Source organism: Onychostruthus taczanowskii, unplaced genomic scaffold, assembly GCF_017590055.1.
Source record: "Onychostruthus taczanowskii isolate IOZ18803 unplaced genomic scaffold, ASM1759005v1 scaffold17, whole genome shotgun sequence".
Classification (NCBI taxonomy): Eukaryota; Metazoa; Chordata; class Aves; order Passeriformes; family Passeridae; genus Onychostruthus; species Onychostruthus taczanowskii.
The window spans coordinates 11,549,349-11,573,092 of NW_024498906.1; the positions used below are offsets into that span (position 1 = coordinate 11,549,349).

At 47.8% G+C, this 23,744-nt stretch overlaps 1 protein-coding gene across 1 annotated transcript; it reads left to right on the forward strand.

The window, feature by feature from the left end:
- The first annotated feature begins 560 nt into the window (after window positions 1–560).
- LOC121333468 (cystathionine beta-synthase-like protein) lies at window positions 561–23,589 on the forward strand. The gene is made up of 17 exons (XM_041399836.1): window positions 561–721; window positions 6,282–6,404; window positions 7,410–7,621; window positions 7,848–7,954; window positions 8,679–8,813; window positions 11,755–11,834; window positions 12,267–12,401; window positions 12,917–12,986; window positions 14,671–14,762; window positions 15,582–15,707; window positions 16,436–16,520; window positions 16,709–16,814; window positions 17,552–17,626; window positions 18,341–18,475; window positions 19,389–19,497; window positions 22,032–22,116; window positions 23,421–23,589. Exons 2-17 carry the CDS (start codon window positions 6,363–6,365, stop codon window positions 23,528–23,530), a joined length of 1,704 nt encoding a protein of 567 aa, XP_041255770.1. The 5' UTR covers window positions 561–721; window positions 6,282–6,362; the 3' UTR covers window positions 23,531–23,589.
- The last annotated feature ends 155 nt before the right edge of the window (window positions 23,590–23,744 follow it).

Here is a 23,744-nt window from a genome sequence, read left to right on the forward strand (position 1 = left end):
AGCTCGAGGCCATTTTCTCTTGTCCTGTTGCTGTTTTCCTGGGAGAAGGGGCTGACTCCCACCTGGCTACAGCCTGTCAGGGAGCTGTAGAGAGTGACAAGATCAATCCTGAGCCTCCTTTTCTCCAGGCTAAACACCCCCATCTCCCTCAGCCACTCCTCGAAGGACTCCTGCTCCAGACTCTTCACCACATCCCTTACCCTTGTCTGGACACGCTCCGTCACCCGCTGTCCTCCCTGAATTGAGGCGACCAGAACTGGACACAGCCTCTGGAGGGCCTGTGGGAAACCCTGGCTGTTCCAGCCGGGTTTCCCTCAGCGATCCGGCTGGACATCCCTGGACATCGCCGGACATCATTGGATATCCCCGGACATCCCCGGACATCCCTGGACATCGCCGAACATCCCCGAGCGCTCCGGCCCCGCGCACCGCGCTCCCATTGGCTGGCTCGGAGTCGCCAACGCCCCCGCTCTGACCAATCAGCGCTCGCCGCGCCTCTCCCGCCCCTCCGGGGAGCGGCCGGGGCGGGGCCGGGGCGCGCGGGGGGCGGGGCCGCGGCTCGCGGGCTCCTCTTAAACCCCGCGCATCCTCCGCGCCTTCATCTCCCTCCTCAGCATCATCATCGTCATCACCTTCCTCATCCTCACCCTCCCGCTCCTCACAGGCACCATCCCACCGTCCCCACAGCAGCGGTGTCCTGGGCAGCGTCCGGATCGCGCGGGTGAGGTGGCGCCCGCCGCGGAGGGCGGGGCGGGGGCGCGCATCCCGCTGGCCGCAGGTTGCATCATCCGCGGGAGCGGGGTGCGGGGTGAGAGCCGGGGGGGCCGTGCCCCGCGTCCCAGAGGGCGTGGGGGATGGATGGAGGGCTGCGGGCTGCCCGCAGAGGCTGTGGGGTCCCGCCGGGTGAGGATGTTCCAGAACCGTCTGCGTGCGCTCCCGTGCCATGCGCTCCGGGATGGCTCTGCTGGCGCAGGGAGCGCGGACCCGCTGCCGCACTGTGGTGCCTTCCAGCCTGACCCGTTCTGCGGTTCTGTGCTGGGCTTCTCTCTGTGTTTTGCGGTGCAGGGAGGAGGCGGCAGGGCCAGGGGCAGCCCGGAGCCGCCCCGGCGCTGCTGGCTCCGCTGCGGTGCCCGGACGGGCCCGAGGGTGCCTGCGAGCGCCTCCTCCGAGCCCGCAGCAGAGATGGGCTCTCCGCTTTTCCTGCAGTTCACAAGATGACTTTGTGCCTTTTGGGTCTCTCTCGGGGTTTGGCGGCGGCTCTCCAGCTGCCCTTGGCTCGCTGCCCATTGTTCCCGGTGCCATGAGGTTCTCCTGCAAGGTGTCTTTGGCGAGTCTGGCTGGTGCACTGGACCGTGGAGCTTATTTTTTACATTTCATTTCGTATATCACCCCTCCCCAGTTGCGAGGGATCTGAACTTGAGTAGGACTGAGGGAGCTGTTCGGTAGCCGTGTTATTATAATAATGCTCCCGGTGTCTTGGGGCAGCCGTAGCTTGAGAGGGGAGTGAGTGATTCCTCTGTTCCCGGTTGAGTGTCCCGTCCCGTCTGTATCCCTGCACTCCCAAAGCCTTTGACCACGGAGGTTTTGGAGCGCAGGGCCCCGTTCCAGCAGAGTTGCTCACTCTGTTCACCCTTGCCAGGAGTTTGTTTGCTGATTTGAGGCGGAGAGCTCCCAACGCTTGCGCTGTGGAAAGGCGGAAAAACACCGAGCGTGGAGGCAGGGGGACGTGGGGATCCTGTGTGGGAGAGGAAAGGTTTTTCCTGGGAAGCTGGGACCTGCTCAGAACCTGCTGCTTCTCTTCTGCTCGGATCATCACTGATGGAGTGTGCTGGGTGCCAGTGCACGCCCAGTACTGGGGCGTTTGCACTTGGGATCCTTTTCCAGCCCAGCTGGTGGCCCTGGGTGCCCTGCCGTGCCCTCTGTGTGAGCACCCAGCCTCCCTGAAGCCAGAGCCACCTTCTGACGAGGCGGTGGCATCCAGGGGCAGCAGTGACCCATGTCCTGGAGGGTGCAGGCTCAGGGACTCACCGAGCTGGCGCTGGCAGCAGGGCAGCCTGCCAGGGTGGCTGGCATGGGCTGGCCCCTGGCTACTGGCCTGAGTGACCACGGGAACCCGGCAGACAGCACTGCCGTGCTCCTGGCTGCTCTGGGATCCTGCTAAAAGCTCCACAGGTGCAGCCAGAGTGATGGCAGCTGGTCTTTCCCACAAAAGATGCATCAGCCAAAAGCTGCCTTCCTGCCCAGCTCTCTGCCAGCCTTTATCAGAGCTCCCAGGGCTGGCAAAACTTGTGCAGGAGACGGCATAATGCTGGGGAAGGGTGCTGTGCTTCTGCCTGTCTTGCAGAGCTGGTCAAAAACTGAGAGCAGCTCCCTCCTTTTGTCCTGCTGGGCAGCTTGTTTAATCTCTGAGCATCTGTCACCCTGCCTGGAATCCTCCTCTCCCTGTGCTTGGTGAGCTGGGCAGATGAAGGGCACTGCTGCAGTGTTGGTCCATCTCTGTGTGCTCAGGAGGGGGAACTAGAAGCAGGGAAAGAAATGCTGAAAGCTTCTGACTGCAGCAGGTAAAAACACAGATAAAGCATTCTCTAGTCTTCTCTCTAATGCTGCTAATCTCCTGAACAGGAGATCAGTCTTCACTCAGAAGATTTGTCACATGAGTCCAGGCAGGGTGAACTCAGGAAATGGAGCTGTCAGACACCTGTGGGAGGGCTGCAGGCACAGCTTCCCCTCTCTGGGGGCACAGCAAACTGAACACTCCCCTCTTCCCCCTGCCTGATTTCTAGAATAACAATTGCCACAGCACTGGAAGTTGCTTTGCTGCCAGAGTTTAATCTTTGCAGTGTTACAGAGGTGAGGGCATTAAAGAACTGCCCCTTCCAGAAAGTTCTGAGTGTGCCAGACTGGCGTTTGAGAGTGATCATCGAGAGGATGTGCATGTGTTCACCTGCTCTGTAGGAGAAAATAGAAATAAGACTTTGGATTCGTGAAGGATCTCTTCCTAGAGCCAGATGTTAATTCATTGCCCTGCCACTTCAGAGCACTTGGTATCTCCTGGCACAGGAGGGATGGCTGCTCCTGAGGAGCACACACACACTCACAGAAAAACCACAGCAGCAAAACAACCCAAATGTTTCACTTTCTGCTAATTCTGCTCAGCTGTGGTGTTTCACAGGCTGGGTGGGTGCTGCTGTGTCTGGTTACCTACAGAGATACCCTGTGGTGCTCCGGCTGAGCACAACAACTGTTCTGCACTGGTTTACTTGTACCTGCTTCACATCATCAAGCTTCCCTTTCTCAGGCTGCAGCAGAGTGGAATTCTGTCTCTCATCCCTGCCTGAGCAGTCCCCCGGGGCCATCCCTGTGGTTCAGCTCTCACAGCTGCCTGTCACAGTGCTCCAGGCCAGGCTCACTTGGCTGCTGCACAGGGGATGTTTAAACAGTGCAGTGCATTAGTGCTGATATCACACACTGTGCACAGCCTGGAAACTGCAGCTCCTGACCCAGCTGTGCCCCGAGTTCAGCTCAGGCTGCTCAGGGTTTCACTCACACTGGCTCTCAGTCCTGTTCTTCAGGAGCTGAGAAATAGTTCAGGTCTTGGCTTCCCTGTGGAGATGGACCCGGGGGTGTGAGCCTTGCTCATGAGACTTTCTGGATCTCATCCCTCTGTCCCACTCCCCTTTGTGACTTAGGTTTAAGTGGCTTTGTAAATTCTCTTTCTGATTAATTTTTTTTTTTTTTTTTTTGCCATGTGTGCTATATTCTGCAGATATGATGGCAGGAGCTAGTTAGGCTTTTCTAGTTAGACTCTACCCACACACCCAGCTGGTTATGGGAGTGTTCCCCTTGACAGGAAAATGAAATTCAGGCTGACAGAATTTTTTTTTTCCCTAAAGATGGGCAGCTCTTCCTGCAGCTTATCCCCCTTGGCCTCTGCTGAGCAGTGTTCAGCTGCAGCTACAGAAGCAGAGTTGCCATCCTCTTGTCCTGCTTCCCCAGGAAAAAAATGTTATTTTGGGCCTGTAGGGAGGATCAGGGTGGGGATTTGGGTATCCCAGACCATGTCTGACCCCATTTTGCTGAAGTTGTGTCACCTAGGGCTGTAAGAAATTAATTTTGTTGCTTAAGGTTAGTATTGTTGAGAAGATTTTTAGCTTTTTGGCTCTCTCCTCATTTTTGTTCTGAATTGAAGGCCCATTATTGAGGCTTTGATCAAACATCAAGAATTGCCATTATGAAAATATGAAACAATCTCACAGCTTGTTTGAGGGCATTAAATACAGCTTTTTCTCGGTTTCTGCTGTTCAGTAAACAATGGGAGTTGCTGTCAGTAAATTATTAATTTTTTTGCCTTACAGTAAAGGAAATTAGATGATTTGCTCAGTCCAAAAGGCAGCTTTTTGAGAGCCACATTAATTTCTTTCCTGCAGTCAATACAAAGAACAAATACTGTAAACCTCTTAATTTTTTTTTTTTTTTTTTTTTTTTTTACTGCAATGAGTTTCTTCTTCTTTCATCTCAGTTTTTGGACACTCTTGAAAGACACTGAGAGCTGGTGTTTCAAAGCTTTCAAAGGTCTTGTGCTCTTATTTTATGGTAACTTGGAAACAGAACAAAATTTTCACTTTCCTGTTTCTAAACCCTTGCTGCTTTTCACCTGCATTTTGAAATGATTTGGCCCTTTGGCAGCAAGGCCCCTTTTTAGCTGGACTTTGTCAACATTGTCAGTGTTACCTGTGGCACAGGCAGTCACTGTCTGTGTCCAGGGTTTCGTGCCAGCTCTCTGAGGGACCATGTGCCTCACAGGAGACCTTGAAATTCCTCCTGTATTTTTCCTTTCCCAAAAAAAAAAAAACCCACTAATACTGTGAACTGTGAACCTGAGTATCCTAGAAAGAGAAATGAGGGCTGGGTTTCACTCTGGAACTTGGGAGTAAGCTGATTTCTGGTAGCAAAGACAGGTTGGTGCTGTATTTTGTGTGTTTGTGGGATCTTTGCTTTTTTAGACTGGTGTTTCTCATTCTAACCCTGGTCAGTAGTCTGTGGCAGGTTACAATCCATCTGTGGCAGGTTACAATCCATCTTGGCTCTTGGGCATGCATTAACTGATTAAATAGAATTGTATCATTTTGGTGGCATGGAAATCTTTTTGTCTTGAAGGAAAATTATTTCAAGTCTTAGTCTGGAAAGCTGATTTTTAAAATTTTTTTCCCCCTAGAGGAGAGCAGTTTAAATGCTTTAGGCATTGGAGTGCCCAAGGCAGCAGTGGTTAGTGGCCTGTGTTAACTTCCAGGATCAAATACTAAAGGTCACTGATGCTGTGATCCAGATTTTTTTCCATTTTTCTCACCAGACAATCAACTCTGTGAGATCTTAAATATTTGTGTGCATCTGCCAGGAGGATGAGGCCAGGGACCCTTTCCAGCAAAAATTCAGTAATGGAAAGAGCTGAACCTTGCTGTAAAACAGTGATGAAGAAAACAAATATTAAGGGAAAAAACCCTCATGTTTTCCAGGATTTCAGCCAGATTTTTGTCCTTAGTTGATAGGAAGCAGCCAGGCTGTGTGAACAACTGGTAGGAGAAATGAAGTTACTATTTTGTATTTACTGATTTCTGGAGCTAAAAGCTGCTAGAAGCATGAAGTGTTTGCTGTGTGTGTTTATGCAGCATCACTGAAGCTGTGCATGCAACACTGATTAATTTTGGGTAGGAACTTGTGAGATTTTGCTCTACTTGAGGGTGGAAAGGTCTCTGTTCCTGGGTAAAGTTTTTTCCAAAGTTGTGTACAGGGTCTCCTGGGGACAGCACCATGAAGCCCTTTCACCCTTTGTGTCTCTAGGACTGTATTTCCTGTGAACTGAAGTATTTCCTATTACTTTTTGTGGCTTTCAAGCTCCTGGAGTTGCAGAAGGTCTGATAAAAGATGTTTTGTGATTACTGTGGAGGACAAGGGCAGAGGGAAGATTGAGTAATGCAGGAGGGACAGGGTCAGGGCACCCTCCATCAATCCTGCACAACACTTCTGCTGCATTATTTATTTTTAATCCTGTTTATAGAAGTCACCTTCAACCTTCAATTTGTTTTGCAGCTTCTTCTTTTTTTTTTTTTCCCTATGAAAAAGATCTGTGTTTTGCCCTGTGAGATAGTTTGCCCTGATAGGTTTTTTTTTTTTTTTTTCCCTATGAAAAAGATGTGTGTTTTGCCCTGTGAGAGAGTTTCCTGATAGTTTGGTGTTTTTTTTTTTTTTTTTCCTTCTAACTTGTATGATCTGCACCTTTGAAGAGGATTCCAGTCTTGTGACCCACAGCACTTGTTCTTCTGAAGAAAATCCAGTTTCCTGTGCCACCACCCCCACCAAAAACCATGGAGAAGTTTGTGTCAGAAAGGCCTGTTCCTGTCTCTAAGGTACTCACAGGTCTTTGGGGAATACTCTTTGTCCATCTTTCCATCACCAGGGTTTGGGAGAACAGTCAGATATCCAGCCAATGTGTCCAGTGTGTCTTGTTGTATTGTCCAGCTTCTGGGACTTGTTTCTTAATCAGGCTAAGCAATATTTATTATCAAGACAATTTATTTATTTATTTATATATCTATATATATATATATATATATGGGTATAAAAAAATACTGCCTAAATTAACTGGTTTGTTCCTTACTTGTTATGTCTAAAGGCTGGCTTTCCAAAATGTTGTTTCAGATCATAAAATCTGTTGAAATAAAGAGTTTTTGAAGCAGAAGCCCAAGAGAGCTCTGGAAAGTTCTGGATTTCCACCCCATCCCCCCGCCCCTCCATTCAAGGGATCAATAAATAAAAATAAATAAAATAAACTGAAGGGAATAATGCTGGGAGTACTGGAGCGAAAGTGCAGGCTGAACAAGGGCAGAAATTTCCATTTTTACCAGAAGCTCTTTGGCTGGAGAACTTTCCAGGGAAGGGCCAAGCCCAAGAGGTTTCAAGGCCAGGTTGGACGGGGCTCTGAGCTGGAGGAAGGTGCTGGTGAAACCTTTCTGGAAGAGTTCTCTGTGACCACTCAGCCATGCAGAGTCTTCTGGCAGAGTTTTCTAATCAGTCACCAAGCAGTCTCACTGTGTTCCAGTCTGCTTGGAATGGGGAGGTTTTATTTCAGAGAGTTTAGGTGTGGGTGGGGTGTTTCCCATGAGAGTAGTCCTGTTTTTTTGTGTCTGTGCAGGCTGGTTACAGTGAGCCATGGGTGTTTAAATTATCTTTCTGCAGAGCACTGTGGTGAACCTTTGCTCCCAAACTTGCAGTGCAGGTTCTGGTGTTGGTGATAAGGATTTGGCAAATCAAGATGAAGCTGAAACACTTCCCCATCCTCACAGCACTATGGAAACATCAACTCCTTTTTTAATTATTTTTTTTCCTTTTCTCTTCCTTCTCCATCCTCCAAGAATGAAATCCCTACTCTTCCTTCCCAGAAGAAGCCAGATACAAACTCATGCCCTCATGCACCTGCCAAATATTTGATCTCTGGTGGGGTGGACACTGGGAACTGCAAGGCTAATGAGAAGGAGAGGCAGTGGATCCGCCCTGATACACCCAGCAAATGCACCTGGAAGCTTGGGAAGCCCCTCTCTGCCTCCCCCCATCATCATGCCACCGTGTAAGTGTTGCCTTATTTGCTGATTTTCAGCACAAACCCAGCTCTGATTAATCCATATTTTGGATCAAGGACTTGATGTTGTGAGTTTGTATCCAATGGATATTCCTTTGAACTAAAATAGCTGGAATAACCAGCCTGATAAAGGAGAAATAAAAAGCAGTAAATGCTGTGTGGTTGCTGTGGGACCCTGCTGTGAATACACTGACTTTGTTTGTGTTTGTACCAGGCCAGAGCCTCCGAAGATCCTGCCAAGCATCCTGAATAAAGTTGGCAATACACCTTTGGTGCGGATCAACAAGATTGGGAAGCACTTTGGGCTCAAGTGTGAACTCTGTGAGTCGCTGCAGGCAGAGAACAAACTAACAAACACTGTTCCAGAAACTTGGGTGGGTGGTTGGGGATAGTAGTGCCATATAACCTTGCCACAGGAGTGGAGGTAATGGTGCGGAAAAATTCCTGGTTTTCCTTGGCAAATTTTCTGGATTTTAGGATTTGGTCATCTAAAACATCTTTCAGTTTGTACCTCATGAGAATGAGTCCTGCAGCTTTTCCATTTCTGTAGAAAATGCTACATGTTCTTAGTAGAAAATAATTTTTTAAATTTAAAGAAGTTGTGTGAAGTTTTTGACTGCTTCTCCTATTCAGAGTATTCATCAGTGTGTGCAAAAGGCAGCTCTGCAGTTATCAGTAAAGGTCACTGAAAATGATTAAAGAGGTGACACTGTCAGTGGATGGATTTTTTTTGTTTTGTTGGGATTTTTAACCCAGCCATACTGTAGATACTGACTCTGATCAGAGAAAGGTGGTGAAGGAATTAATGCTGGGAGTTCTGGAGTGAAAGTACAGGCTGAGCACGGGGAGAAACTTCAGTTTGATCAGAACTTTATTGGCTGGGGAACTTACCAGGAAAGGGGAAGGGGCAAGACCAGGCTTTAAGGCCAGGCTGGATGGGGCTTGGAGCAACCTGTTCTGGTGGAAGGTGTCCCTGCCCAGGGCAGGGGCTGGAGCTGGCTGGGCTCTGGAATGCCTTGCAGCCCTGCTGGTTGTGTGTTTGCAGTGGCCAAGTGTGAGTTCTTCAACGCCGGCGGCAGCGTGAAGGACCGCATCAGCCTCAGGATGGTGGAGGATGCTGAGAAGGCTGGGATCCTGAAACCTGGGGACACCATCATAGAGCCAACCTCTGGGAACACAGGTGGGGCATGGAGAGACTCAGGAAAGTGTGGGGGAAATGCTGTGGTGGTTTTCCTGGAAGAGGCAGGTTCGAGATCGCAGCCTGTGCAGGGAGGAAAGGGAATCTCTTCCTGCCTGCCTGGTGCAGGGAGCAGTGCCTCTTCCACCTCACATCAGGAGCAGTTCTGAGCTGTCCTCTGCTGGCCAGAGCAGATGGGAAGGAGTTCTGCTAAACTGCAGAGCCTCTTAGATTTAAAGAAAGGAAGTGCTAGGCCAGACTCATAAGAGTCTTAAGGAATTCAAGTCTGACTGAAATTATTGTGGAAAAAAGCACCCAGAAGACTGGTGTTGATGCCTTGTGCAGGCTGCCCTAGAGCAGAGGCTGGACAGAGCTAAAGAATAAAGCAGGGATTTATCAAAAGGCCTCCATGGATCCACCTTGGGCAGCACAAGAGCCCAGCCAGGGCTGCCCCCAAGATGAACCCAAATGGTCCCAAAATGCACGAGCGCTCACGGGGTCTCTCCCTGGGATCAGCTCTGCTCCATGTGCACATTGCAGTTCAGTGTCCAATTCCAGCTCAGCCCCTGCACTCCCATCCTGCTTGTTTTTCTCTCTCCAGCCCACGCTGTTTGTGCTCTTGGGCTGAGATTTGGATCATTTGTCCTTGGTGCCCAGCTGGAGCAGGAATTGTTTTGTCTCCCTGCTCTGTGCAGAGAGCTCACCATCCCATAATATGAAGCCCAGACCCACACACTGAAGCAGCACAGCATCAGAAAAAATATAAAAGCTCAAACCTGAGGCATCAGAGTGAATCTGGATCTTCCTGTTCTTTCAGTTGGGGAAGTCCCTTGGTTCCTCTGCCAGGTTTGAGGAACAGCCCTTTCCATGCTGGTGCAGGTGAGATGGGAGATGAGCTGCATCCTTACAGCACTGCCTGACAGAGCCCCTGCATGCCTGGATTGTCAGGAGAATCCACCTGGGTCCACATTTCCTCCTTGGAGGACTTGGAGGAAGGAACAATCCCCTTGGGTCAGGGGCCAGGGCAGAGCATTGATGATCTGAGCAGTCTGGAGTTAACTCTGGGCTCCTGTGTCAAAGTTGTTGTAATTGTGTTAAGCTGCTCTACTCATGGAGAGTCAAACACACCTGGAATATTCTCCCTGGAGTCAAATATAAAATGCATAATATAGTTAAATAGAAATAGTTAAATATCTAATGTATTGCCTCCTCTGAAGAGTTCATGGGGTGAGCTACGAGCTGCCCTCCTGCCTGATGTGCTCAGGAGAGGTTCTGGTCCTGCTCCTAAACTCTTCCCTGGACTTCCCCCCACTGCTGCTTTCTGACAGACACAGAGCAGGCAGGTTTTGTTCTGAGCTGATCTGTGAGCAGCTCCCCAGGCTGCAGCAGAAAACTGGGAAGTCACATCTGTTGCTGTTGGCTCAGCAGCTCTGGGGGGGGATCAGGGGATTCTGGGGACATTCAGGGCAGCTGAAGCCTTTGTGAGTGTGGCTGTAGCTCCTGCCTGAACCATGGCCTGGAGTGGAAAATATCCTTGTGTGTTGCATTCCTCCAGTATCCAAGGTCTTCAAGGTCTTACCATGACACCCCTCTCTCTGGGTCAGTACCTGATAAATGATTCTACTTTCCACAGAATCCAAAAGGGCAGAACTGAAGGAGATGCAGGGCAATTACTTCAGAAAGCTGATTTTTTTTTGCCACATAAGAGCAAAGACCAGGGCACACAGCAACCTGAGAGAATTGTTTTTTGCTCTCTACTGCTCAGAACTACTGGGTGTGTTGAACATGAGAGCTAATGTGTTGTATTTTTATCCTCTCTGCATCCCAGTTCTCCCTCAGCCAAAGTCCTGTTTTGATGTTTGCTGCATTTCCAGGTCAGTAGCAGAAAGTACAAAGTACTAGAGTTCAGGTCTCAAAATCCTTTCTTCATCACAGACCATAAGGAAGATCTGGATAACTTCTCTTCAGCCTTTGGCTTTAATGAAGCTGCTGCTGTCTTATTTATTTGTGTATTTGGGCATCCATATTTATCTATAATATACTGAGAAAACTTTCCCTTCCCAATATATTAAACACTACTTGAGTTGTTTGAGGTGTGAGTTATGCTTCTCTTACAGGAACAATTAAAGATTATTAGGGTGGGGTTTTTTTTCTCCCACACAAAAGCAGAGGCAGCTTTGAACAAGCAAGTCTCTGTGTAGGGTGAGCTGCATGTGCTGGTGCCCAGAGGAGCAGGGGAGTGCAGCCTGACCTCTCACACCTCTCGGCCAACCTGATCAGCTCAGCCTGTCCAGCAGAGGTGATCTGAGAGCAGGTGTAAGCCTCTCTTCCACAGGGACAGCACTTCTGAGCCCAGCCCTCAGGTGAGCAGGCAGGGGTCAGGCTGGAGGTAGAGACGTTCGGAGCAGAAATGAGATGTCTGTCTCCAGCAGCCAGGGTGCTTCACTGTGGTAGCAAGCTGACACAGTGTATTAGAACATCAATCACCAACAGCATCTAAATAGTGTATTTTTAGACAGGACTTAGTTTCAGCACATTGCAAATGGGGATTTCTGCAGCAGTGAGTCAAGAGAGGCTCTCCGGACCTTTTGGAGAATCAAAGTGATTCCTCTTGTTTCCTCCAGCTTAAAGCACATTCCTTTCCCAAATTACTTCTGGAAAAATGAAGTGGGTGGGACAGGAGGAAGGTGATGTGCATGTGGTAAAGCCAGCAGTTTGCATAAGCCAAGTTCCCCCACCCTTGGCTAAACTTTCTCTGGGCTGTGAACCTCAAACAAGCATCAGCATCTGTGGACCCAACAGGCAGAAACATTCCCTTTGCCAGCCCTCTGGAGACACTCTGGCGGAAATGTGATGAAAGGCAGGGCATGCCAAAGCTGGCACTGTGGGTTTTGTGCTCTGCTGCTGCTCACTGAGTGCTCTGCTTGCCTTTGCTTGCTTGCAGGGATCGGGCTGGCCCTGGCGGCGGCAGTGAAGGGTTACCGCTGCATCATCGTCATGCCAGAGAAAATGAGCATGGAGAAGGTCAGAGCTGCCTCTGTCTGCAAGAATTTAAAGATAAACATGTTTGCACTCGCAGAGCTCCTGCTGCTGGGGCTTCAGTAAGAGAGGTGCAGGCTCCTGGCCAGGGAAAACTCTGCTGAGGTGCTGTTGCCAGTGCCCAGGGCAATCCAGGCTGGCTGGCCGTGGATAGAAAATGTCTTTAAGACCCATCCCCACAGCACTGCCACTTTGAAAACTCCCATAATTGCTTTAAATACAGACAACCTGAGGTTTGCCTGGCACATTGAAGTGGTTACCTGTGCCCCAGGTGAGCTGTCCCTCCCTGAGCAGAGGGTGAAGGAAGACAGTGCTGAAGATTTTAATATCCTGCAAATATTCTGGCCTTGGGGCTGAGTGTGAAGGGAGCCTGTCGAGGGTGTTTTGGGGTTTTGTGACCACCTTTATTTGCTGCAGGTGGATGTCCTGAGAGCTCTGGGTGCTGAGATTGTGAGGACCCCAACTACAGCCAGATTTGATTCTCCTGAATCTCACGTGGGAGTGGCCTGGAGGTTGAAGAATGAAATCCCCAATGCACACCTCCTGGACCAGGTGAGAGCCAAGCTGGCAGAGGTGCAGGTGTAGCATGGAGGAGGCTCTGGGGTGTTCTGGGTTGTCTGTTCAACACTCTCCATGTGTCTCTGGAGGAGAAGATGCCCCAAATCTGGAGCTGGGGCTGAGCGGTCACCACGTAGGAAAGGAAGTTTTTACAGTCACTAGAGAGCAGCAATGAGCTGGTGTTTGTCAGAAGTACACCACTTACTGTGTCTATTTCCAGTGAGCTGGCAATCCTGTGAGGAAGAATGGACCCAGGGGTCATGTTGGTAGGAGTGCTGTTCCACAGACAGGACTGATTTTGGCATGGGAGGATGCTGGCACCTTCGGACTGCACTTAAATTAGGTCACTTAGGAGGCCTAGCTCCAGATAACACACAGTGCAACGTTCTGCAGAGAGCATGTTTAGGTGTTGTGGGGTTTGGGGATTGTTTGAAATGTTTTTGAACTCGCTCAAAATGTGATTTTTGTACTTCTGATCTGTTTTATGGCTGATGTGCCTTTCAATTTAGTACCGCAATGCCAGCAACCCCCTGACCCACTACGACACCACAGCTGAGGAGATCCTGCAGCAGTGTGATGGTAGGTCTGCTCTACTGCTAAACCCCTTCCAGGAGCCCCTGCTAGTGCCCTGTTCTTATGTGCTTGGAGAAGGAGCCCTCAGATGAGAAAAGCATGGATTTTGATAAAGCAAACCCCATACACGTGCTGTGTGTTGTTAGAGAGTTACTTTATTTCAGTAGTAATAGTAATGATATTTTTTTTTTCATTAAAGAAGACTTCTTTGTTTTTTAGACTTCTCTGCCTGTGAGCTGGTGGAGAAAGCAGTGGTGTTTAAGTTACTTTAAAAAAAAAAACCTCCATAGGTAGACTGGTATGGAATAGGGTCATTCTTTGATCACAAATAGAGAAATAGGTGTTTTAACATTCCCAGAGCAAATACTCCAATACACTGGAAGCATCTTCACTTAGGAGTGAAGATGTGTGCTCCTTGGTGTGCTCCTCAGGAGCACAAGCTGCTCTGTGTCACAGCTGTCACCAGCAGGACCCTGTGGCTCTGCAGGGCTCTCTGCAGTGCTGGCTCTGGGCAGCTGAGCCCCAGGAGGGGCTGAGCTGGGGCAGCAGAGCTTCAGCTGGGCTCATTCCTCAGCTCAGGAGCTGGTTTGGGAGCTGTTGGAGACATTCCCTGTGATGCTGCAGCCACGTGGGCATTTCCATAGGGCACAGAAGGGAGTCCTAAGAAGGCTCTAGACCTGCCTTATTAAACAGTGCAGTTTCTGATTGGACCTTCTGATAAGAAAATCAGCAATTAAATTCATTCACATAAAGGTGAAGACCACGTGGAAATTCTCTTCCTTCCTAAAACTCTGTCTGTTCAGAGGATTTGCCTTGTCTTTCTGTGACAAACTTGGAGTTAAACTGAGTGCACTTTTACAAGCTGCCATCCCACAAACTGAGAGTCCAGATGAGTTCCACATTTAGGCTTCCTGTTTCTGTTTACTTCCCCTTACAGCCCAGGCACTGTTCAGTTACCTCTGCTTGGTGTTATTCTCTTGGCTGCTAAGTAATTGATTTTGTGTGTGAATCGGTGACCTTTTAAAATTCTTTTTTTTTTTTTTTTGCCCAGGCACTGTTCAGTTACCTCTGCTTGGTGTTATTCTCTTGGCTGCTAAGCAATTGATTTTGTGTGTGAATCAGTGACCTTTTAAATTTTTTTTTTTTTTTAATTAACAAAGATGTCATGTGGATGCACCAGAGAAGCTGTAGGTGGTGACACAGGCATGCACTATCATATCCACACTCACTCTGAGTGCTAGTGACCAAAACAGCCTTTTTCACATGAAAATGTGGGAGTAGTTGTGTTAACACTTCTCTCCAGGGATGCCTATCCCATGCTCTTGGCACTCAGTTAATTAACAAACATAATGGGCTGCTCAGTTTAACTCAGAGAATGAATTATCTGTATCAGCAGATAGAGCCACAGGAAAACAGCAGCTGTCAGCTCTGTGGGCCACATCCAGCTGTATCCAAAGTGCCACAGATTGGTGCCTTGCCAGGCCTCTGGGTGGACATTTCAAAACCCTTGCTGGATAAAATGATGATTGAGCAATGCACTTTCAAGGCAGGTCTCACCACAGAGAGTCCTACCCTGCCCTTTTCAGCCACTTTGTGCATTTTTTGTTGAGGAAAGTCCATCCTTAGGAGTGAGCTTTCAATCCATCCTTCTGCTGGAGAGTTCACACTTCTCTCCCTCACCCTTAAACAGGAAAGGTGGACATGGTGGTGGCCACAGCTGGCACAGGAGGGACCATCACTGGCATCTCCAGGAAGCTGAAGGAGAAGTGTCCAGGCTGCAAAGTGAGTGAGAACCCCACTGCTTTTGTCTCTAGTGTCTCCTCAGACTGCTCCCCTTGGCACATCCCATTCCTGTAAGCTGCCCTGGGGAAGCTCTTGGGTGTTCTCAGTTACAAGGTGGTTCTGGCTGCAGAGAGGGTTTCACAGTGTCTGGAATCATCGTGCTCTGGTCCCACAGGTGACCAGAGCTCAGGTTTGGCTCAGCAGATGAACACTGACCCTCAGATCCCTCCGTGGGGTGCCTGGGAATTTTCCTTCTCTGGAAGTTTCTTCTTCTGCTGCTGTGCTCTGCAGCCTTGGGTTTCCTCCCTGGCTGTGCCTTCCCCAGCTGCTCTGGAGCTGCTGAGGGTTTGCCCCGTGGAATTGTCTCTGCACACACCAACCTGTGTGTTTTCCTGTGTGATGTGTGAGATTTCCTCACAGAACTCGGGATCCTGCTTGAATCACAAGAATTTTGCAGGCAGGGAGTGGTAAAGAAAATAAAACTGATCTGCTTGCACTTGGCACAAAAGGAGTTGCCTGTAACAATGCCTGGCATGTGAATGAGGACAACCTTGTCTCAGGGAAACCCTGTTTTCTGGTTAAACCAAGCAAAACCCATGTGTAGAACAAGTGGTGCCATCAGCCTGAGGAGGTGGGATGGGTTTCCAAGGGCAAGAAGCAGCAAAGCCTTTTGCTCCCAGGGGAGGTGAATGGTGCCAGGAGGAAATGAACAGCAGAGCAGGCTGGCTGTGTGCCACCAGCAGCTGTGACAAGGCCAGTGCTCACAGGGGCTGTGCTCTCTGTGTGTCTTGGTGGCCTGAGTGGAAACTGCCTCTCCAGATTATAGGTGTGGATCCTGAAGGCTCCATCCTTGCTGAACCAGAAGAACTGAACAAGACTGACAAGACAATGTATGAAGTGGAAGGAATTGGATATGATTTTGTCCCCACAGTGTTGGATAGATCTGTAAGTCACATTGCTGGGTTTACTGCCCTTTGCCCTCTGCTGGGATGCAGGACTGAGGTTAAAGGCAGAGGAAAACTTGGGGAAGGATTTCTTTGAGCTGAAATGGAAGCAGACAGAACTATTCCTCTTCTTTCCATCAGCATAAAAAGCCCTTGGAAAGCCTTCTGAACTAGCCACATTAGTTTTACAATGCCAGGTCAAAATGCTGTGAGTAGATAAGATTTTCCTACAACATACACTTATTGTTATGCTTAAAAAAACCCCAAAACGCACCTAAAAAAACCAATCATGAAACACACACAATAAAAATAAAACAGACACACAGCAAAGAACACCAACTTACCAATCACAAAAAACCCACAAAACAACAAAACCAAACCTTCCAGCAGAGCATCCCAGCCCCTCCTGGACAAAGTGGTTAAGGCTGTCCTGAGCAGAGCCTGTGTCCCTGGTTTGCCTTCCAGGAGGGGAGGAAGCTGATGCTGTCTGAGGCTGACTCACAGCAGCCTGCTCTCACAGAAGGGTTCCAGTAAGGAGCCTTTTGTGCTGATGTGATCATCTTACCTTGGCAAAAAACCCACTTGGCAGTTGGAGGAGGATGGAAACCCCGGGCTCAGTAGGGCAGCTGTTCCCTCAAAGAGCCAGGGCTGAATCCACACTGGTTGTGCAGTTCCCCTGTCCCTCCCCAGCTAAACAGAGCCTTGTTTCTGTCTCCTGCCCCTTCCCAGGCAGTGGACCAGTGGTACAAGAGCAATGATGAGGAGTCCTTTGCCTTGGCACGGATGATGATCCGCGAGGAGGGGCTGCTGTGTGGTAAGAGCAGGCAGGAGCCCTCTGCCTTCCTCTGAGCAGCCTGTGGGAGGCTGAAGCACATCAGAGACCTCCCTCCACTTCAGATCTTGTCTTCCTCGCTCTGTCCTCCTCTGTTCTGTGTGCTCCTCCCTTCTGATGGCTCTGATGTGGTGTTTTGATGGTTTTGGCCCTGCTGTGTGTTCTGGCAGGGGGCAGCTCGGGCAGTGCCATGTCTGTGGCTGTGAAGGCAGCCAAGGAGCTGAAGGAGGGTCAGCGCTGTGTTGTCATCTGCCCTGACTCCATCAGGAACTACATGTAAGGACCTGCTGCTTTTCTTCTCTAGGAGAGGGGTGAGGGAGTCCCTCAGACCTTGGAACACCCAGTTATCCCAGCAAGGAATGTATTCGGGGCACAAGTTCTGAGCTGTCTAAAAGGGGTCTGGCATGGAGCAGGGATCTTTTCCCCTTTAAATCTCTGATTTCAGTAGATAATCACCACTGGTTAGCATTTCTCACAGCAAAGGCCTTGCTTTCACTGTGTTATTTGTGGGGATCACTGTGGTTATCCCATTCCTGGAAGGGTTCCTGTGCCCACAGCAGGATCCAGTCCTGCAGCAGCAGCAGCCACACTCAGGGTGAGTTTGCAGGTGGAAACATCAGGGCTTTGAGCTGTGCTGAGAACTTTTTCTCCAATCACATTGAAACATACCCCAAAACATGGTATTTTTAGCTGAGTTTCCTTACCCATGTTGCTTCCAGCTCAATATTAGACAGACAGAAGCAGCAGACAAGACACATCCCCATTCCAGGCTGTGTCTCTATGATATTGCAAGGGGCTGATGCAGTTGGAGCTTTGTTTCCTGTGGGATTCCTTTTTGTCCCCGTGAATATTTCTTCTCCATGTCCCTGGCTGCTAAGCTGGGATGGCCAACGAGGTCCTATTTCCAGTTTCACTTTATCTGTTGGTGGCAGTGAGGTGTGAACAGTTGTCTCTGTTTGCTGTCAGATGTTCAACCCCTGCTAATGAGCTTTTCACTTCCTGGTGCTCTGCAGGTCCAAGTTCTTGAGTGACAAATGGATGATTCAGAAAGGGTTCATGAAAGAAGAAGACCTTGGCAACAAACCCTGGTAAGCCAGTCAGATCCGTTTGGATTTCCATCAGTCTATTGAATCGAGTTCATGGCAGCTGCTAATTTAAAGCTCATTTCAATTTACACTTCTCCTTTGATTTAGCTGATCTTCCATGCTATTGTCTTGGTGTACAATTGCAGCTATTAATCAAATTTGCTTTAATTAATTGACGTCCTTCCTTGAGTTGTATGGCAGCAGAAAAAAATGTGGTATTTAATGATTGGTTTTTTCAATGAAAAGTGTTATATCTGGAATTTAAAAAAGCAAAGAGAACATGCAAAGAATCTTTCCAAAATCAGAGTTCTTGAGTGCAAAGCACTGCAGGTCTACACAGCTAGAAGGGAAATCTTCCTAAATTGTTGCCTATAATGACTGTAAACACAGATAGGTCTTTGAGTAGGAGTGCAAAATTTTCTGTATGAGGGATAAATAAAGAAACTGGGGAGATCAGTGCTCTCCACTGACTATCTGTAATTATAGAAAACAGATGAAATGAGGAAAGTGTTTTGATTTTCAAGCCTTCTCACACTTCAGAGACTCTGTGATGTTGGGAATAACACCTGAGAGCCCTGAAGCTTTATTGACTCCGGCTGAATCCTGACTCTCCCTTGCAGCCTTTTGTCATTCCTGTGCTGCTGGAGGCCACTGTGTGTCAAGGGCTGCTTCCGTGTTCTCCATAAAACTTGGGTTTGTTTTTCACTCCCTCCCCAGGTGGTGGAACATCAGCATTCAGGAGCTGAGCCTCTGTGCCCCCCTGACTGTGCTTCCAACTGTTACCTGTGCAAAGACTGTGGAAATTCTCCGGGAGAAGGGATTCGACCAGGTACCAGTTGTTGATGAATCTGGGTATGTCCACATATATCACTCTTCATCCATTTGTATCACTCCCCTCACCAGGTCCTCAGGGATGTCTTTTAAATGCTTGCTGGAAATACAATGTCTTCTCACCCATCCTTTTTCATTTATTAACACAGTTCAGAAGTGTTGCCTTGAACACACCAGTGCTGGGCTTTGTGTTTTCATGCCAGGATTGTCCTGTCCTTCACATGATTCTAATGATTATTATGATATAATTACTCATTGTGTCTCTGCAGGATAATATATTTTCTTTTAATAATACCAGTTGAACTTAAAAAAGCAAAAATTCCTGTTTAAAACAACCGACCCCAAAGGTGCCCATGTCTGTCAGAGCTTTCTTCAGCACACTGTGTTACTGTGCAGTGCTGCAGTGACCCCCATAAACCATGGAATGTTCCTTATCACCCTTCAGCCCTCCTGCAGACAGGCTGAGTATTGAGGAGTTGCTCAATTGTGCTGGCCTGAAGGATGAATTCTTGTAGATAGATCCTCTCAGGGAGAAGGGAAATGACCCCAGCTGGGGTGAGCTTGTCTCTGGCTGTCACACCTTTCAAAAGGACAGAGGAGAGTGTGAAAAAGTGAAGGAGTTTGTGCTTTCCAAAAGCTCTCTGAGGTTGCAGGTAGCTCTCTCCAGCTGCAAGGAGCAGAGATGAAAAGGTCCTGGTGCTCAGAAGGACCTGCAGCACTTTGCTGCCTTGTGTGTGAGTCTCCAGCACCTCTGAGAGCTGTGCTCTGTCTCCTGCAGACACACAGAATCCAAGTGTACCATCAATAATCCTGCATTATTACCATGAAGTAGCTGAACTCACTCCTCCAGGCCGGCTGGGAGTGGATGCTTTTTTCTACAGAAACACCTGAGTCTTCTGTGTTGTTTATCCCTGTCTTGTCTCTCCTTCCCCAGGGTGATTCTGGGCATGGTTACCCTGGGTAACATGCTTTCCTCACTGCTTGCTGGAAAAGTTAAGCCTTCTGATGAGGTCAGAAAAGTAATCTACAAGCAATTTCAACAGGTAGGCAGGTGTATTCTGCAGCTCTTGGTTGCAAGTACTCAAGTAGGTGTGCTAACACTGCACAGGCTGGGTGAGGTTCACCTGGGGCCATGGCAGCAGCTTTTACTGAGCACAGAATTTCCTTTTGAAAACATGGAATGTTTGACTTAGTTTCCACCAGGATTTAAGTTCCAGCACTGTCCCAAAGTGGATTGAGTGCTGTGTTCTGGAAGTGTGTTTAATGCTTCTGTTCAACCCGTGAGCCACCTGAGGGTTCTGGTTCTTTATGGACAAATGTGAATTTATTTTTTCCTCCCCAGACAGATAATCCAGCATCATGGGGAAATGTGGTGCGTAACACAACTGCCTAGTTCATGTTATCCCTCCCTTGCACACTTTGAGACTTTCTGGGGCTGGTGGTGTGGGATGGTTTTCTGGATGCTTTTCTGGGGCTGCTCTGGTGTTGGCTGCCTCAGCCAATTCTCTGCACTTCTGAGGTTGTGGCTCCTGCCATGGGCAGCTTGATGGCTTCTTTAGTAAAGAACAGCTTAACCATTTGTTTTCCCTTTATCTCTGGTATTTTCTTGGTGGAGGTTGGAAGGGGAGTGATACAAGCTGTGGTACTGCTGACATGTTAACAAAAAATGGTTATTTTCCATTTGAATTGATGGGTGAATGGAGAAACGTGGTGGAATGCACATAACCTCAGAAGTGTTGTGGATTTTGCTTCTCTTGCCACTTTAGTCAAGCTGATTTGGCTTGTTTATGAGTGAAACTGGTAAAATGAATCACCTGTGTCACCAAAATCCCTTCTCATATCCTACATGGCTGCATCAAATAAGAGGCTTAGCCTGCAAGCCAGAGCAAAGGTACATTTTGGAAAGATGGGTGTTTTGGCTTTCTTAGGTTGCTCAGAGAGGTTGTGGATTTCCCATCCCTGGAAGTGTTCAAGGCCAGGCTGGATGGGGCTCTGAGCAACCTGGGATAGTGGGAGGTGTCCCTGTCCATGGCAGAGGAGCTGGATGATCCTAAAGGTCCCTTCCACCCCACACCATCCTGTGATTTTATAACATGAGCAGCCTGCTTTGGTAGGATCACCTCAATTATTTTATGTTAATCTCTTAGAATGGAAGCAGAATGGTTAGAGCTTTTTTTTGGAAGTCCCTGATACAGTTGTGCTCTGGGGATGTGAAACACCACTCACAGGATAATTTAACAACCCAAACAAGTGCTAGTGGAGGGAGGAGTGTCCTTGTGGAGCCAGATGTTAGTTCCAGTGGTTTGGCTTCCCAGTCATGTGTAGTGTAGTGCTCACTGCCTAGAGACTTAGTAAACTTAAAAACAAAGCCTACATGTGGGAAAACATGTGGGCAAAATGTTTAAGAACCTTGAATGAACAGGTGAAAACTCTGTGTGGGTTCTGTTAAATTTCCACTGAGCATCTCCAGGCATGTTTGTGCCTTCATGGTTGTCCCAGTGCTGCCAAGGGGCTGCTTGTCCTGGTTATCCGTAGCCTGCCCCAGTCCCTGAAGACAGATTTGGGACTGATGGGTGACTCCATGTGGCAGATTTCCCACCTCCTTCCTTTCCTGGCACCCAAGTTTAAGGATTGGTTCCTATAGCAGGTCTCCTGAGCATGGGCTGCTGGGAATCCTCTGACTCCCAGCATGGAGACAGAGCTCTGTGCTCCAGTGCAGCCCGACTGTTCATGCTGTGGCATTTATTTCTCACAGAGAGGTTTCCCTGCAGTGCAAGACTCTTCTTTGCTGTGAATTCCTTTAATAAAAGGATGTCAGGTGGTGTGTGCTGGGGAGAGTCACCTGGTTAATGGAGCTGCTGCTTCATCTGTTAACTCCTGTTTGAACAGTTTTAGGCATTTTTTTAAATGATTGCAGCAGGTGATTGCTGAAGTGTTTTGGAAATATCTGTATTTTTTCAGAGTTGACACAGGGTGGTTTCTTCTTGAGTCTTAGCAAAGTTGAACTTCACAAAGGAAATGAATTATTAAATCTCAGTTCCTTGATTTGCACCTGAATCCTGTGTTAGCTGGGCAATCTTTCACTCTTATTTTCTTTTATTAATACCAGTTGAATTTAAAAAAAGGTTTTGTTTTTGGCTTCTTTTGGCTTTCCTGCCTTTGCAGATCATATTCACTTCCACAATTATTTGCAACTGATTCATTCACTTTTTCAGTCTTTTTAGACTAAAATCACCAAATATAAAGACTTTTATGATCACTTCTTTTGTTGAGACACATGGAACACTTGACCTTCTTTGATTATTAGCACTTTTCAGTTCTTCATTAAATTCATTATGTTTACAGAACCAGAAGGAATAACTTCATGTAGTGCTTACTGATTTTTTTTGAAATTTGTAATAAAGAAAACTGATCCTTTAAGTTGGCCTTGATTTATTGGTGTTTTCCAGTGCTTCAGGTGGGAGCAGAACACAAATGCTGATGTATTGATTTTAGTTCTGTATGAAGTATATGGGGATTATTGACTGCTAAACACAGAAAGGACTGTTTTATTCAGTTTCTGTAACTCTCTCCTCAGATTAACCTGAAAGACAACTTGGGGAAACTCTCTCACATCCTGGAAATAGACCACTTTGCTCTGGTGGTTCATGAACAAATCCAATGTGAGTACAAAGTGCTGCACCTTGTGAGAGCAAATCTTTGAGTGCTGACAAGCAGCAAGTGAGAGTGTGAATGTGTAAAGTGAGCTTTGAAGAAGCAAAATCCTCATTCTGTGTCTAAATTTTTGCTACTAAGCCTAATTTCCATCCCTGGAGGTGTTCAAGGCCAGGCTGGATGGGGCTTGGAGCAACCTGGTCTAGTGGAAGGTGCCCCCACTTGTGGCAGGGGTGGAACAAGATGATTTTAAGGTCCCTTCCAACCCAAACCATTCTAGGATTAGTAAGACTAAATAAATCTTCAAATCTCAGGTATATCACTCTTATATGTGAATAAGATTTTGTCCTGTTTAATCTTCCTAATAACAGACAACTTTGCAAAGTTAGAAACACTGAGAAATGAGACCGAAAACAGTATTAAGTTGTGCCAGATAAATTTAGCTTCTCAATTGTAACTGCAAAAAGAAAAGCCATCCAATTTGGGGTTGTTCTTGATCATCTCCATAAGGATGTGTTCTTGGTTCTGAGCTGACCATTTATAAACCTGGAGTCTCACTGGAAGCTTGTGAGACTGCTGAGAAGTGAAACAGAGACTGAGTGAACAAAAAGCCCAGGACAGTTCAGCTGGCTGAAAAACCTGAGTGTAGAAGTAGATTAAACATCTCAGTACAGATTTTTGATCTCAGACAGACTTTAGGAACTGGAATTTAGACAATTGGTAAAGGGCCAGAGGTCATGTGGCTCACAATGAGAAAATAACTTGAACCTGTGCTGTCAATGTAGCAAAGATTAAAAGGTTAGTACATTATTTGGCTATAAATGGGGTATTGTGATTTTTATACTGATTCTGTGACTGACAGGGCTTCAGGAAGATGGTTGTGTCCCATTTCCTCCTCAAAATGTAGTTCCATTGGACCATTCAAGTGGCCCCTGGTTCCAGTGGGGTAATGCCACTTGCAGCTGTTTCAAGTAATTAATGTTTGAGGAAAATACACTTTATAACAGGGCCCTTGGTTGGAATTTTTGTGTCAAGAAAAATAAATCCACTGGATCCTTATCCTTCCTTCCATAAAGTTTCAGTGTCCCTTTTGATGAGGAGCCTTTCTGAGCTGAAAATCCTTGCCATTGCTCTGTGACTCTTGGCCAAAGTTGCCTTTGTGTTGCCCCTCTGTGTGCCAGGATCACCCAACATCTCCAGGCTGGTAGAGCTGGGATGGCTCAGCCCCCCATTTTACAAACACTAAAACCAAGCAGGGGAGGGGGGTGTGTTTGTGCCTCCTGGAGCCAGAACTGCCTTTTTTTCCCTGCAGATCACACGGATGGCTCCTCCAGCAAGCGGCAGATGGTGTTTGGCATCGTGACAGCCATCGACCTCCTCAACTTTGTGACCGCGCGCGAGCGGGAGAGGAAATCCAACTAAAGCCAAGCAGCAGCCTGGAGCCTCCTCAGCATTCTGCAGTCTCAAACAAACAATCAGGTTCATGTTTTAAAAAAAATGGGGTTTTTTCTTTTTTTTTTTTTTTTTTGGTTTTTTTTGGTTGTTTTTTTTTTTTTTTCCTTTTTTTTTAATTCTGAAAAGAAGCATCCTCGTGTCAGCTATCCAGCCAAGGTGTCTTGCTGTATTGCCCAGTTTC